This window comes from Mirounga angustirostris, unplaced genomic scaffold (genome assembly GCF_029215605.1).
Source record: "Mirounga angustirostris isolate CCGP_5_RB_7025 unplaced genomic scaffold, mMirAng1.0.hap1 SCAF_5, whole genome shotgun sequence".
NCBI lineage: Eukaryota > Metazoa > Chordata > Mammalia > Carnivora > Phocidae > Mirounga > Mirounga angustirostris.
The window spans coordinates 15,378,937-15,394,521 of NW_026991713.1; the positions used below are offsets into that span (position 1 = coordinate 15,378,937).

At 41.4% G+C, this 15,585-nt stretch overlaps 2 protein-coding genes across 7 annotated transcripts in view; both read left to right on the forward strand.

Moving 5' to 3' along the window:
• CRY1 (cryptochrome circadian regulator 1) overlaps positions 1-15,585 on the forward strand; it is a 137,829-nt gene that overhangs the window by 87,735 nt on the left and 34,509 nt on the right. Inside the window, exons 13-14 of one of the 6 annotated variants that reach the window (XR_010411368.1) lie at positions 912-3,827; positions 5,594-5,716. The exons of 2 other annotated variants lie outside the window; for them this stretch is intronic. The gene's annotated coding sequence lies outside the window, so the exon portion shown is untranslated. Of the gene's footprint in view, positions 1-911; positions 3,828-5,593; positions 5,720-10,887; positions 11,027-15,585 lie in introns of those variants that run through there. 3 more of the 6 variants (XM_064590668.1, XM_064590669.1, XM_064590670.1) reach the window with 3 other exon arrangements.
• On the forward strand, positions 10,947-12,319 carry MTERF2 (mitochondrial transcription termination factor 2). Its single transcript, XM_064590673.1, has one exon. The coding sequence runs from the start codon at positions 10,947-10,949 to the stop codon at positions 12,102-12,104; it is 1,158 nt and encodes a 385-aa protein (XP_064446743.1). The 3' UTR covers positions 12,105-12,319.

The following is a 15,585-nucleotide window of genomic DNA, read 5'->3' on the forward strand; positions in this document are numbered from 1 at the left end:
GGTTGTTTTTTCTTTTCTTTTTAAGTTTTTGTTTTAGTTAAGGGGGAGAGCATTGTTCTGTGAGATGTGATTACAAATCAGAGACAGAGTCTATAAACCACATGTAACCATTCTGGATGAAGGAACAGCTCCCATTTATTTAGTAATATAGTATTTTTCAAAATTATTCCAAATAAGATTACTAACTTCCAAATGCTTTATACTTTTTATCATACCTATCTGCAAGAAAGATTTAAAACCAAAGAGGTTATTTCAGATAATGGGGCTTAACACTATGAGTTAGTCACTACAGTTAATAATGTGAGCTCTGGAGTCAAAGGCCTGGCTCTGCCACTCATTTGAGATCTTGGGCAAGTTATTAACCTTCTGTGCCTTTTTTTTCTTATTTATGATATAGGGATGAGAGTAGTATCTGCTTTATACTACATATGAAATGCTCATAACAGTGCCTGGCATGTGGCAGATTAGTCGATAAGTGTTAGCTGCAGGGCTGCCATGCTTTATAGCTCCCTGGACTGTGCAGTGCATAGTCTGCCTAACTGTATGCCACAGCTGTGGTTAGCTGTTGTTGTTCTCATTACTATTATTATCCCATTCCTGTCTCTCGTAGGCTAGTTTTTTCCTTTTGGAATTATAACCAGTGGTTTTTGTTTATTTTCCCACTCTTAGTTGTGATAGATGTTCAGTGTGATAATTGTATTTAAAGGTAACTTAAGAATAATTTGAGTCTAAAATGCAAAAACAGTAACATATTTTTTATATGATACCCATTTTAAAAAGCATCCTGAATAATGAATTAACACTGATTGATAAGTTCCATTACTGAGAAAAGAAAAAAAATGTTTTATCTTCTTTCACCACTGTTAATAAGGAGTGATATTTTAATTGTTTTTCATGATGCTTCTATTTAGCAACCTACTCTTTGGACCTGATTGTACTGTACAGCATTGAGAAATTCATAGACCTGGGATTTGTCATCATCATCCAGGGGAATAAAAGATTCAGGTTTTTTTTGTTTTTAAGTAGGCTCCACGCCCAGTGTGGAGCCAAATGTGGGGCTTGAACTCATGGGCCTGAGATCAAGACCTGAGAAGAGATCAAGACGGACACCTAACAGACTGAGCCATCCAGGCGCCCCTAAAAGATTCAGTTTCAATGTGAATAAATATTTTAGTAAAAGAACATTGTTTCAGCATAGACACTGATACTTTACTTTTAAATGTAGGGGGATTTGGGCTTTTAGGGGGTTTTTTGGAAAGCTTTTTCAGTTCGGTCTAAATTGTAACTAAAAAGAATCACTGAAAGGGAAAGACAGGTATTAGTGTATTTCAGGTAAGCAGATATTTGAATACAGTGTTTTCCCCTAACCAGAAGGGTTAGTTTCTGAAAACCCTGCTGGTGGTTGAGGGATTTAAGACCTTATATTCATTCAGGAAATGTATCTTGAAATCTTATTAACAAAACCTGTTCTGTTCTGCAACTTGGAAAAATTGAGTTGAGGAAACCAAACTTTTGAAAGAACACATGCAAAGTTTTTATGCTTTTACATTCACTTGAAATAAATTAGTAAAATTGGGATATAAAAGACTGATAACAGTATATTTTTTTAAAGATTTTATTTATTTATTTGAGAGAGAGCACAAGCAGGGGGAACAGCAGAGGGAGAGGGAGAAGCAGACTCCCCGCTGAGCAGGGATCCCGACATGGGGCTTGATCCCAGGACCCTGAGATCATGACCTGAGCTGAAGGCAGAAGCTTAACCGACTGAGCCACCCATGCAGCCCATAACAATATATTTTTAATACATCTCTTAAGTACTAGAAACTTCAGGATCTTCCCACAATTTCAAACATGTTTGTAATTTTCTTATAGGTAATATCCATAATACTGGCTTCTTTTTTCCATTTCTCCATCCAAGTGCTTTTTTTCTGATTGCGTGGTCCTAGAAATTCACTAAATACTTGGAATGGAAAAAACTTTAGGTAGCCTTTATTTAATACAGTTGGCATAGCTGACTTGGTCAGTTTCAAGTTTTGATTACAATGCACATGATCATATGTATTACCATTTCTTATACAACTATGTGGAGCCCTTGTACAAGTTAAGCTGCCAGCACCCTAGTGTACATGTCTGCTCCCTTTCTCCTGACCAGTGATTGCAGCATGCAGTTCTAAAGTGCTTGAGTTTACATTCCTTGACTGCCTTCCCTTGTCTGTATCCTACTCTAATTCCCTTTTCCTAATGCAGTGAAACATTTTGGTTAATCCAGGTCCCAGATCCTTGAATTGCAGGAAAAAGTGTTCAGTAAAGCCATGAATAATAGGATTTTTATATAAGGATAACTCAGAAGGAGAAGGGTCACTGGACAAGCAGCCCTAGCCTCATATACATGAGCTACTCATTTAATTTTAGAATGTCCTGGAAATCAGAGTTGATCTTGCGATAAAGAGCTAGGATTCTTGCTGCTGCTCAGTGTAATTAAAGTGCAAATGTCAGTCCATCTCAAAAAGCCTATTGAGCACAAACTGAATATTAAGGCTAGGCTCCAATTAGCATTTCCTGGGTTCCTATAATGTGCCAGATACTGTTCATAGGAAAATAAATCCATAAGTTTCCACAAGGAGTTCACAAAGTGAGAGGGCAGTCTGGAAGAATTACGGTGGTGTGTGTTCAGGCTGTTAGAACTGTGCACAGTGTGCTATGAAACTCATGAAGGGAGAGATCTCCAGGCTGGGAAAATCACAGCTTTCCCGACACCCAACTCTATACAGGAGCATAGGACAACTAGGCAGGGTCAGGGCACCCTGTCTTTGGAAACATTTAACTCTAGTTGGGATTAATCATGTTATTGGTTGTTAATGTCTTTGTCCTTCGCTGTCCTACATGTAAACTCCATCAGGACCGGGAATGTACTTTATTCCCCCTTGTCTTGTCCACTGCTGTCTTCTCATTGCTGTTTCACATGCTTGAAACTTAATAGGCATACCATAAGTATTTGTTGGTTGATAGATAAATATAAGAATAAATGGGATAGACATTGGACTGGCTTTAAGGAGAAATTAGTTTATGAGGTTGGCATCACTGGTAATAATTAGAATGTAAACCACTGGACAGTTTATCGGAAAAGGCAAGTATTTAGGCGAAAGTGGCAGGGGGAGGCTTTTAAAGACGTATCAGACACAGTCGCTCACTACTGGGGGCGGGTGGGAGGAGTAGCAGTAAGGCTAGCTATGTTCCAAAGAGGTGTTTTGTTTTTTGAACTACTTTTTTTTTTTTTGGTAAATTAGTTCTTTACCTATCGAATTATTTGGGGAATTCTGAATGGCTATAGCTTCAAGATACAGCGGTTTCTGAGTTACTTTTACGTTTTCTCTTATGGGCTAGTGACATTCCCCAAGGGACAAAACGACCGGAACTTGCTGGCAAGGAAAGGGTGTGAAAACGCCAGGCTCAATAATTGCTGCACCCGGCTGTTTCCGGGAAAGCTGATTCCCACGCTGGCCCGCCTCCGTCGCGCAGCCCCGCCTTGCGTGAGGGTCGCGTGGCCTGCGTCCCGCACCTTGATTGGCTGAGTTGGGACTGAGGGGGCGTACGTCTGCGGGCTCACGGGCGTCCTGTGCCGTGATTGGCTGCGGGTAGAGGGCAGGGGGCCGGGACAGCAGTGCTGGGAGAAATTAGCGGCCCTGTTGGCACCCTCGTCTTGGGACATTGACCCCTCTTCCCAGGCCTCGGGAAGACGGCAGGCCACGGGGAACCTCGGCGGGGGGGAGGGAGGAAGGACGGGGCCAGGGACCCGGGACTCAGTGCGTCTTGCGCGGAGTGGACAGGTGAGTCGCACCCCTTTCTTCGCCCCCGGGGGGGGAGCCTCACCAGCAACAGAGCGGCCGACAGGCAGGGGTCTGGGGTCGCGCACCGAGAAACGGGACTCCCCGCCAGCCGCTCAGCCTCCCTGGCCTGGGCAGATGCCCAGGCGCCGGAGGTCAGAAGTTCCTCTGGACAAGCGCCGGCCCCACAAGATGGATGTGTGGCTGTCAATCATTCCCCGAGATCTTCCTTCGGTCCTCATTTTTTACTTATTTATAAACATTAGGGTTAATTTGAAACTGTCAGCAGATCATACATGTTATAAAAGTAGAACTTAATTGAATTATTACTGATGTTGTAGAGCAGACTGTATTAAGTACGAAAACTGTGCATATTCCAGAAGTGAACTTATCTCCTCAGGAATGCTTAAGAAGCATGAAGTATCTGGGAATAGACCACATTGTGATTTAACAAACATTTGCCCAGAGCATTGCTGTGTAGGGCACAGGGTAAGAGCTGTACTCTGGAGCCAAGTTGTTGGGTTTGAATCCAAGGTCTGCCCTGTTAGCTGAGCAACCTTGGGCAGGTTATTTTACCTGCATCTGTTTCCTCATCTTTAAAATGGGTTTTTGTGGTGATTTAATAACTTTTCTGACTACTCTGTAAGTGGTTATGGTATTAACTCAATGTAGTCTTCACAGTCACCCAGAATGTAGTATCCCTATTTTCCTGACACTCCAGCTGAGGCACAGAGAGATGATGTGACTTTCCCACGTCACAACACAACCAATGACCAGGAATTAAGTCCATACAGACCACAGTTTTACACACTACCTTAGGCTGCCTCATGAACTGGATTTGTTCATTCAGTTTCAGTTGACAAATACTTATTTTGTTCCTCTGTGGACCAAGTTCTTTGCTGGGTACAAGGGACAGAGAAGAACAGAACTCAGACCCTGCCCTCCCAGTGCTTGCAATCTAGTACAGGTTGTTTACAGCTGGGCTGCAGGGTGCCTATGAATCCTGGTAAAATCTTTTGCAAATGTTATGAGTACAGGTCTTTTCTTTTTTTCTTTTTGGAAAGAGACTCTGTGGCTCTTGCCAGGTTCTCCAGTGGGTCTGTGATCCAAAGTTAGGAAGAAACATTGTGGCGGAACAGCTAGTATCTAACCTAATGCCTGACAACACAGCATGAGCTTAAAAAGAAAAAAGAAAAACCACTAGTTGAATGGATGAAGAACTTTACAGGAGGTTAAGTGCTACAGTAAGGTTAAGAGCAAGATGCAGTGGAAGAGCACACACAAAGATCATCCTTGTCCAGGAATGCCTCCTAGAGTCAGCAATGCCAGTGAAGTGAAGGGTAGGGAAGCAATTCATTGGAACATGGTGGTGATGAGTCTCTGCCCTCCTGGAGGGTGAGACAGAAACAACACATGAACAGCTGCGGCTATGACAGGTGGCACAGAGGAGCAGTCCTGGTGCCATGAGAGCCTGTAATGGGGACAGGAGACTTAGTCTATTCAAGATGGTCAGGGAAGTTTCCCTGAGAGAGTGACCCTCAGACCTAGGAGTTAGGGCCACTTTGGGCATGGGGAACAGCCCTTAGCCTTCAAAGATCCTGTGGTGGGCACAGGCAGAACACCAGGGACTGAAAAGAACTGGTGTGGCTGGTGGGGTTGGGGGTGGGGCAGATGGGCACAGATTCGGGTAGTGACAGAGCCCAGACAGAGAGGCCTTTTAGACCATGGTGTAAGGCATTTGTATTTTGTTTTATGTCTTTATCCTAAAGTGCCATTGAAAAGTTTATTGCAGGGAGGTGACAAGATCACATTTTGAGAAGAAGTTGGAGAGAAGCCCAAGTGATTAACTGAAGCCCTGGATGAGGACAGGATCTCTGAGGAGAAACTGTAAGGTAAGGAGAGGAGAGGGTCTAGAATCAAGCCTTGAAGATGAGCCTGCAAAGGAGATAGATAAAGGGAAGTGAGAGTGTAGCAAGAGGGGGAAGAGAACTGAGAGTGGGAAGTCCTGGAAATCAGGTGAGAGAGTATTTCATGGAGAAAGTGGTCGACTATGCTGAAAGCTGTAGAGGTCAGAAGAGACAGGAACGAACAGACCTCATTGGCTCTAATCACATGGGAATTGTCTTTATTGGGATCTATATAAGTAGGAGAGGAATTGGAGAGAAAGAAGGATCTGCAAGAATTAACTGAGGGTAAGAGAAAATAGGGTTTTAGCTGGAGTGGCAGTGAGAAGATCCATTCAGCTGAAGGGTGGGAGCCCCAGAGGGAAGGATACAGCTGAAGGAGTGAGTATATGAGAAAAAAGGGCTCTGGAGGTGTTCAGGCCAGAGAGGTTGGGATCAGTACAGAAGCAGGGATTACCCTGGATGCTGAAAGGTATAATTGTAGGAAAGGGGAGATAGCAGAAGGTATGTTTGGTGTGATGAGTTGCTCTCCTTTCTTTGTACAGAGTAGAGGCGAGAGCATTGGATGAGAGTGGAGTAGGGGTCAGGAGAAGCTGGAGGTCCAAGCTGAGGAGATTTGACATTGTTGTGGGGGGTATGCAAGAGTGCATTGACCCAGAGATTGTTTTAGAATGGTCTGGCAGAGGGAGCCGAGTTTGCAGCAAAGAAATTAGCCTCCTGGCTCATTCAGGGAATTGCAAAATATCAGGAGAGTGAGGACAGAGGCTAGGTAGAATCAAAAGCTACATTTAATGTATAGTGAAGGAGACCTCACAAATCATAGGGAAGAAAAGGATTGCTCAAAAACAGTGCTTTGAGATAGCTAAACTATTGATAATCTATTTAGACTTTCAGCTCACAACAGAAATTTCAAGTGAATTAAAGGAGCTAACTTCTTAAAATCAAACAAAAATACAGAAGGACATATGGATGAATTTTTGTCTGACCATGTGGTACGTAAAAGCAGTAGGAATCATCAAGAAGAGGGAAACTTCCTTGACCCTTGCCCACTTAAAATTAACCACTTTGTTCTGACATGTGCTATACTATGTATGAACTTTGAAGATGTTATGCCGAGTGAAACAAGCCAAATGCAACAGGACAAATATTGTATGACCACTTATATGAAGTACCAAGAATAGGCAAATTCCTAGAGACAGAAAGTAGAAGTTACCAGGGGCTGAGAGGAGGAAAGAATGGGGAGTTATTGTTTAATGGGAACAGAGTTTGTGTTTGGGGTGATGAAAAAGTTCTGGAAATAGTGGTAGAGGTTGTACAACTGTGTGAATTTACTTAATGCCACTGAATTATATACCTAAAAATGGCAAAATTTATATCTTACCACAATAAAAAAATGTAACCACTTTGGTAATGCTGGAATATACCATTTACAACTGAAAGAGAATTGGAGAAAATCCAAAAACGAGGATTTTTTTTTTAATATATGAAGAATTTATATAAGTCAGTTTTTAAAAAACAGGAAGATTCCTGTTTAAAAAAGCAGGAATAGTTAACTCACAAAAGGAAATAAAGATGGCCAGAATAATTCATTAAGCTCAGCCTCATTAAAAGAAGAAAATGGAGTTAAATTAGTATTGTGTTCATTTTTCACATATCAGAATTAAAACTGATGAACCAGTCATACTGCTTGTGACAAGGTCAACTGAGATCTTTTTTCTGGATAGTAAATTAACAACCTAGCTCTTAAAATGTTCTCACATCTCTTTTTCAGTAATTCTTCTGGGATTCATCCTAAAAATGATGAAATGTGGACAGATAATCAGCATATTACAAATACTACAAATAGCCCAAATACTCATTCTTAGGGAATGAATTACAGAATTACAGTGTATCTGTCATATGTCATGTACTCATTTTAAATGTTTATAGTGTTCTTGATGCCAAGTTTAGATACTTAGAGTGCATAAAATAAATCAATGTATATATAATTTGTGTTGATTATAGAGGAGTCACAACATTTGTGCTCTTCGCTTTTGCAGTCCACTGTGTTTGCTCATCAGAGAGAGAATAAGAAAGAGCAAGATAGCGTTAATTGTGGGACAACTCACCGGGCACATGATGGTTCATCCTGGAGTAAGCAGGAAATGTGAGACGGCCTGCTTTACCCTCAGACTCATTGGGCAGAAGCATCTTGCCGTGGTCCATGTGGTGCTAACATTTAACCTGTCATTTTGTGTAGTGTAACCCCCACACTAAGCCAAATAACTTCATCTGGTGTTTAGCCAAACACCGGGATCTCCTTCAGTGCCGAGGAGCCCCTTGCTCTGCTAGCCGAAGTCCATAATGCATTAGGCACAGTATAGCCATCTCTAGGGACCTGAAGCTGTCAAGTGGGGACAGCTGGGAAGACATTATGTCAGTATTTAGTGTGGTGCCTGCTCAAGACATTTTCAAGAAAAATTCTGCGTCTTCACAATTTCAAACTGTAGGCTGAGCTTAAGACCCTATTTCTCATATACAAGGTAGCCTTGCTTTATGTATTTAAAAATTAAAACAAGGGGCGCCTGGGTGGCTCATCGTTAAGCGTCTGCCTTCGGCTCAGGTCCTGATCCCAGGGTCCTGGGATCAAGCCCTGCATCAGGCTCCCCGCTCAGCGGGGAGCCTGCTTCTCCCTCTCCCACTCCCCCTGCCTGTGTTCCCTCTCTCGCTGTGTCTCTGTCAAAAAAATAAATAAAAATCTTTAAAAAATAAAAATAAAAATTACAACAAAAGGGACAAGAATCAGAAAAAAACAGACATGTATATCAGATATGAACAGTTGTGAAGGACTCTTCCACTTCCTTATTCTTAACCAACTGAGCCACCCAAGCGCCCCCCACTTCCTTATTCTTTTCAGAATTTGGCAAATTTCCTTTAGTGAGAGTATTGCTTTTATAAACAGTTATTTGGATCAACCAAAGCATTTAAAATAGTTTTCACAATTTTCACTTATTCTTTGTAAATAATGTACTTCTGTGTAAAATACAATCTAAAGTTGTATTAGTACAAGAATTTTAGCTCCAGGTTTTCCTAGTAATGGCTACTGTTTATTGAGTGCTTACTATGTACCTGTGCAAAGTATTGGACTCACAGTATCCCTGTAAAGTTTATGTACTTTCTTTCCCTTTTACAGATGGTACTATTAGTAGTCATACTTACTGAACATTTACAGTGAGGTACTGTTCTAATCACTACTTGTTTACTGACTTAATCTGAGGCTAAGTAACTTTCCCAAGATGACCCCATAAATTAGAACCAGGACTGAGCATGGACATTTTGGCGACAGAGCCCACGCTTCTTCCAGCATGTGGTATAGATGTGAGGCCCAAGACTGTGGAGTATGGGGCTCCAGATTAGATCTGCATGTACCCATCCTCATTATGTAGTATCTCCTCCTTCCTGTTAAAATCCATGGTCCTCCTAGAAATTTTGAAATAGCTTCATTAGGAATCCTCTAAAGGAAACTGGTATTAGGAATTATATGAACAAAACTCTGGTTGAACCACCAGTAGTAAAACAAACTGTGCCTACAATTATTTGGGACACCATGGGCACTAACAATGAGCTATTATTACAAATGGTAAACCAAACTGAGAACATTGTTACTTGTTATTTTTCCTTAGAGAATAGCAATTTATTTGCATTAGGACAGGCTTGAAAGTGAAAAGTCCTTGACATATATGGTGATGGCATTATTAAGGGCAGAGATTGGATTATGGCTTTTTTCAACTTTCCTTCAAACCTACAAGTAATAAGGGAAGGCTATTGACTAGCTAAACAGTTAATGCTTTTGTGGCAGAGATGCGACACTTAACACTCTCAGCTACTAAAAGTTAAAACGGGGTGCCTGGGTGGCTCAGTGGTTAAGCGTCTGCCTTTGGCTCAGGTCATGATCTCAGGGTCCTGGGATCGACCCCTTGTCAGCTCCCTGCTCACTGGGGAGTCTGCTTCTCCCTCTTCCTCTGCTTCTATCCCCCTCCCCCGTTTGTGCATGCTCTCTCTCAAATATGGTCTTAAAAAAAAAAAAGTTAAAACAACAAACTAGGCGGGACGCCTGGGTGGCTCAGTTGGTTAAGCAACTGCCTTCGGCTCAGGTCATGATCCTGGAGTCCCAGGATCGAGTCCCAGGATCGAGTCCCGCATCTGGCTCCCTGCTCAGCAGGGCAGTCTGCCTCTTCCTCTGGCCCTCCCCCGCTCTCATGCTCTCTGTCTCTCTCATTCTCTCTCTCTTAAATAAATAACATGTTAAAATAAAACAACAATAACAACAACAAACTAGGCATGTTTACATTACCAGAGATAACAAGAAAATAGTGCCGAAGTCCATAATGCATTAGGCACAGTATAGCCATCTCTAGGGACCTGAAGCTGTCAAGTGCGGACAGCTGGTTAGACTTGTAAAAGTATGGTCCCCATTCCACTTAATTTGATTGCCCATTGCTCCACTGGGGCAGTCACATAGCATTCCCTACGTTATCTGGCTAAGACTTTAATTTTGGATTTATAAAAAAGATTTTCATATAATTCTCATAAAACAAGTTTATACTTATTAACTCATTTTAAACAAATTGACTTTGGATAATTATTCAGCAGAAATATTTACTCTAAAATATAAAATTAGAGATGACTCCCCTTCCCCAATAAGTGTTTGCTTCAGCTAAACATAAATTTGTAAAATGTTAAAAAAAATTTAAAAACCGTGTGTGTGTGTGTGTGTGTGTAGAAGTAAAATATGTCTCCTAAAGAAAAACATAACAGAGTTGTAGGAAAGGGAATTTGTGTCAGAATAACATTTGAGATCTTTGAACTCTTCATGGGCTTGCTACTGATCTGTAAAATGGAAATTACCTCACAAGGTTGTGGCAAAGCTCACATAGACAATGTGTTTATAATGTATAAGATGTCTAAGTTGTGAAGAGGTATGTTAGTTTCTTTATAAATTATTTAAGAGTATATATATAATATTCCACAAAAAGTTTGAGGCTAACTTTGGCAAAATTCAGTTTTCCTGTCTAATTTAAATCCATGTTATTTCTGTCTACTGCTTAGAGCCCAGATTTATTTTTGCATTCTAAAAGTCAATGCCCCTTATGTTAAAACCTGTGTTTTCTTTGTTACAGGTAGGCTGAGTACATTCTGAGTCCCCAGGACAGTGGGAATTAGCCAATGGACTGCCGGCATGCTGTGGAAATTGCTGATAAGCTCCCAGCCCTGCAGGCTTTGTTCTTTCAGAAAGATGCTCTCAGCTTCAAAATACAGACCCTCTTTAGCATGCTTCACCTATGCAACTGATCGTCAGTCAAACAAAGAAAATAAAAGAACAGTGGAAAAGCTCTATAAATTTTCAGTGGATATCAGGAAAATACGCAGATTAAAAGGATGGGTACTTTTTGAAGATGAAACCTATGTTGAGGAAATTGCAAATGTTTTACAACTGCTAGGTGCCAATGAAGCTGCTATAGCCAGTATTTTGGAACACTGCCCAGAAGCAATTGTCTGCAGTCCAACCACTTTTAACACCCAGAGAGAACTCTGGCAGTTGGTCTGCAAAAACGAGCAAGAGTTAGTCAAATTAATAGAACAGTTTCCAGAATCTTTCTTTACTGTTAAGGACCAGGAAACCCAGAAGCTGAACATTCAGTTCTTTCAAGAGTTGGGACTCAGAAATGTGGTCATTAGCAGATTTTTGACAACTGCATCTAGTATTTTTCATAATCCTATTGAGAAAAATAAGCAAATGATAGGTATTCTCCAAGAGAGTTATCTAAATTTAGGTGGCTCCGAGGCCAACGTGAAAGTTTGGTTACTGAAATTATTAAGCCAAAATCCATTTATTTTGCTAAATTCTTCTGCAGCTATAAAGGAAACACTAGAATTTCTCCAGGAGCAAGGTTTCACAAACTCTGAAATTCTCCAGCTTCTATCCAAACTGAAAGGATTTCTTTTTCAACTTTGCCCAGAAAGTATACAGAACAGCATTACCTTCTCTAAAAATGCTTTTAAATGCACAGATCGTGACCTGAAGCAATTAGTTTTGAAATGTCCTGCCATTTTATATTATTCTGTTCCAGTTTTGGAAGAGAGAATTCAGGGATTACTGAAAGAAGGAATTTCCATAGCTCAGATAAAAGAGACACCAATGGTGCTTGAATTAACTCCACAGATAGTACAGTACAGGATGAGGAAACTGAATTCCCTAGGCTATAGAATGAAGGATGGACATCTAGTAAATCTAAATGGAACAAAAGAAGAGTTTGAGGCTAACTTTGGCAAAACTCAGGCCAAAAAAGGAAGGCCATTATTTAACCCGGTGGCACCATTGAATGTGGAAGAGTAACCTGAGGACTGCTGCTGCATTCTAGCATTGCAGGGTGAAGCTGAGGGGCAAAGACTTAAGTGAGTCAGGCAGTTTATAGGCTCTAGTACTTTTAAGAAGCTGCGTAGCTTATGAGCTCCAAGTTACCTCTGAGTAGATAATCTCGGACTCATTTGCTATATTTTAAACTATAAACTGCATTTATTTTAAATAAAGTTGGTAATTTTTACCTTGAACTGCTGTGTCAAAAACTTCTCTACTAGTAAATGGCACATCAGAGTGATAACTTTATAAGTGAATCATTTCTTTTTTTTTTTTAATTTTTTTTTAAATTTTTTTTTAAAGATTTTATTTATTTATTTGCGAGAGAGAGAATGAGAGACAGAGAGCACGAGAGGGAGGAGGGTCAGAGGGAGAAGCAGACTCCCTGCCGAGCAGGGAGCCCGATGCGGGACTCGATCCCGGGACTCCAGGATCATGACCTGAGCCGAAGGCAGTCGCTCAACCAACTGAGCCACCCAGGTGCCCCTTACAAGTGAATCATTTCTAAGAAATTGACAAGTGCATTCCCTTAATTCAAAGTATGGATATGTTTTTATTTACATAGCACATTTCATCTGGGATATAGACCCAAGTCATCTTCCTCACCACCAGCTCTGAAACACCATTCTACTGTGGTCTGAATCCTGTAGCTTAGTGTTAAGTGAAATTAGAAAACTTCCAATACATTTTTTTTTTTTTAGAAAAAGCTGATTTCATCTCTTGGTTGGGATAAATGAGTGCCTTTGAGAACCAAGTATTTCTCATTCAAAAAGAATAGAGCTTACTTGTGTGGTTAGTTTAAAACTGACCATCTCATCTCATAGAACTCTTTATGTGCATTCATTACTTTCCCCATTTTATAGATGAGGAAACAAGCTTAGAGAGTCCTGCCAAGTGACAGAGCCCAGATTTACTATGATCTGACTTTGTTCAAACCTGTGAATAGAAAAAGGATTGCTTTAAAGCCACACCGTGGGGTGCCTGGGCGGCTCAATAGGTTGAGTGTCAACTCTTGGATTCAGCTTAGGTCCTGATCTCATGGCTCCATGCTCAGCAGGAAGTCTGCTTGGATAGTCTCTCCCTCTGCCCTGTCCCCCTCTTGCATGCTCTCTCTCTCTCAAATAAATATCTTTTAAAAAGAAAAGCCATATCCTTACCTGACATGCCAAAGGAGTACCAACAACAAACTTAGGGATTTTTATGTAAAATTCCTTAAATATGAAGTGACCTAATTTTTTTTTTTAAGATTTTATTTATTTGACAGAGATAGCGAGAGCAGGAACACAAGCAGAGGCAGAGGGAAAAGCAGGCTTCCTGCCAAGCAGGGAGCCCAGTGCAGGGCTCGATCCCAGGACCCTGGTATCATGACTTGAGCCGAAGACAGACGCTTAACGACTGAGCCACCCAGGTGCTCCTGAAGTGATCTAATTTATATACATTTGAAGTAAGCAGCTTTTTAGAAAACTCTAAAAATCCAGGTCTGGCTCTGAACGGGAAAGTGTGTGATGGTTGGTACTGATTTTAGTAGCATTCCAAGTTTCTACTTCTAAATCTTGGTCCAAGATAAACATTATACAGATAAAGACTGGCTCACTTTCAGCTGTGGAGTTTGAATTTTGTAACAAATACACAACCAGACAGTTGACTCTGACAAACATCTGTATCCTACGTGTGCATGGCCTTTTCTTAAGTAATGAAAAACCTATTAGAAATGCAGGCCATGTCTTTATTCAGTAAGCAAATGCAAGTAACCCTCACTATCCAAATGTTTGGTTCCTTAGGGTAGTGAACGATACTCCCACGTAGCACCTACTGACTGCCAGGCATGCTGTACTTAGAACCCTTAGAGTTGGGTACCGCCATTTACTGCTACACAAGTGAGATGGAGGCACAGAAAGGGTGTCACCCAAAGTTAAACAGGAATGTTTGTTTGAGCAAAAGAATGGCAGGCAGCAACAGCTGGGGCAGGACTGAGTGTCAGGGAGAGTGGGACAGGATGAGTGTCACCTGTCCATCTAAGGAACAGGATCTTGTTCTAAGTGTGATGGGAAACCTTCGGAACCTTTGGAAAGAAAGTGGTGTTCTAGAGCTGGTGGTGAGGAAGACGACTTGGGTCTATATCCCAGATGAAATGTGCTATGAAAAGTTCGCTTGTTGTCCTGACATAATTATCAGTGGTGTGCTTATCTTCCACTCTCAGGAGTGGCCTAGTTTGGAACAGATTATACATTTATATGGTTACCTTAGTTCTAGTTCATTTTATTTTGAGATGCCTACTAAATATCTGAGCAGAGATGTCAAACAGGCAGATGGCAAAGTCTGGAACTGTGAGAAGTCAGAACGGGAGATAGATATTCAGGGATCATCTGTGTTTCAATGATGACGACTCTAGGGGCGCCTGGGTGGCTCAGTCGTCAAGCGTCTGCCTTTGGCTCAGGTCATGATCCCAGGGTCCTGGGATCGAGTCCCGCATCAGGCTCCCTGCTTGGCGGGAAGCCTCCTTGTGTTCCCTCTCTCGTTATCTCTCTGTCAAATAAAATCTTTAAAAAAAGCTACGACTCTAAATGAGATTGCCCAGAAATAATTATAGATTTGTAGTAGTGGCTGGCCACACCTGGAAGGAGTTGACCAAAAGAGGTCTGCCGGGAAAAGAGGGCATGGCCAATAATATTGAATGCCATGGGATGGTCAATTAAGATATAGATAAGTGACCAATGGATTTGGCAAAAAGGAAATCATTGGTTGGCCTATCGAGCGATTCTGGTGCAACGAGAAAGGTAAGAAGGAAACTGGAGCGGGTCTCTAGAACAGGAGATGAGTAAGATGCAGAGACTGTATAAAGTTTCTCAAAAATACTGCGAAGGGAAGCAGGAAAATGATGGTTGTAAGATTAAGCATAATTTTTCTTTAAAGAAAGCAAATACCAGAACATGTTTATATGCTGATGAATATGACCCAGGAGAGAGACAGGGATGAGATGGAAAAACTGCAGGATATAGCGGACTGACTTGGGATCAGAGCAGAGATCGTAGTCCTGGTCCACAGAGCATGGGGACGGATGCAGGCAGGGTGATGGGGTAAGTGGTGTGAGAGGAGAGTTGCTGTCAGGTTGCCTCTTACAAAGGGCAGTAGGATGGGAGGGGAGTACTGCAGGAGGGCTGGAAAGAGAAGTGTTGTTTTGAGGAATAAGAAAATGAACATACAAGAGGGTATATAAGAAAGTTTGGCAGGGTTGAGTGGCCATTAATTTGTAAAAAGCCTAGGCAGTACATCAGCAAAATTGTGCTCAGGTCCAGACGTGGAAAACCAGAGGCAGTCACGGTTATAGAAATACACGTGTAGCTTACTCTGACAAGATTAAATTTTTAGAAAATTTGGCCATCATGGCCAAACATAGTCTACGGACTTTATTTTCCCTTAGACCAAATCCTATTCCATTAGTTTTTAGCCCTTGAACCTT

Excerpts from the sequence above, each read along its gene's own strand:
- MTERF2 (XM_064590673.1), top strand. The coding sequence starts at position 10,947 with ATGCTGTGGAAATTGCTGATAAGCTCCCAGCCCTGCAGGCTTTGTTCT.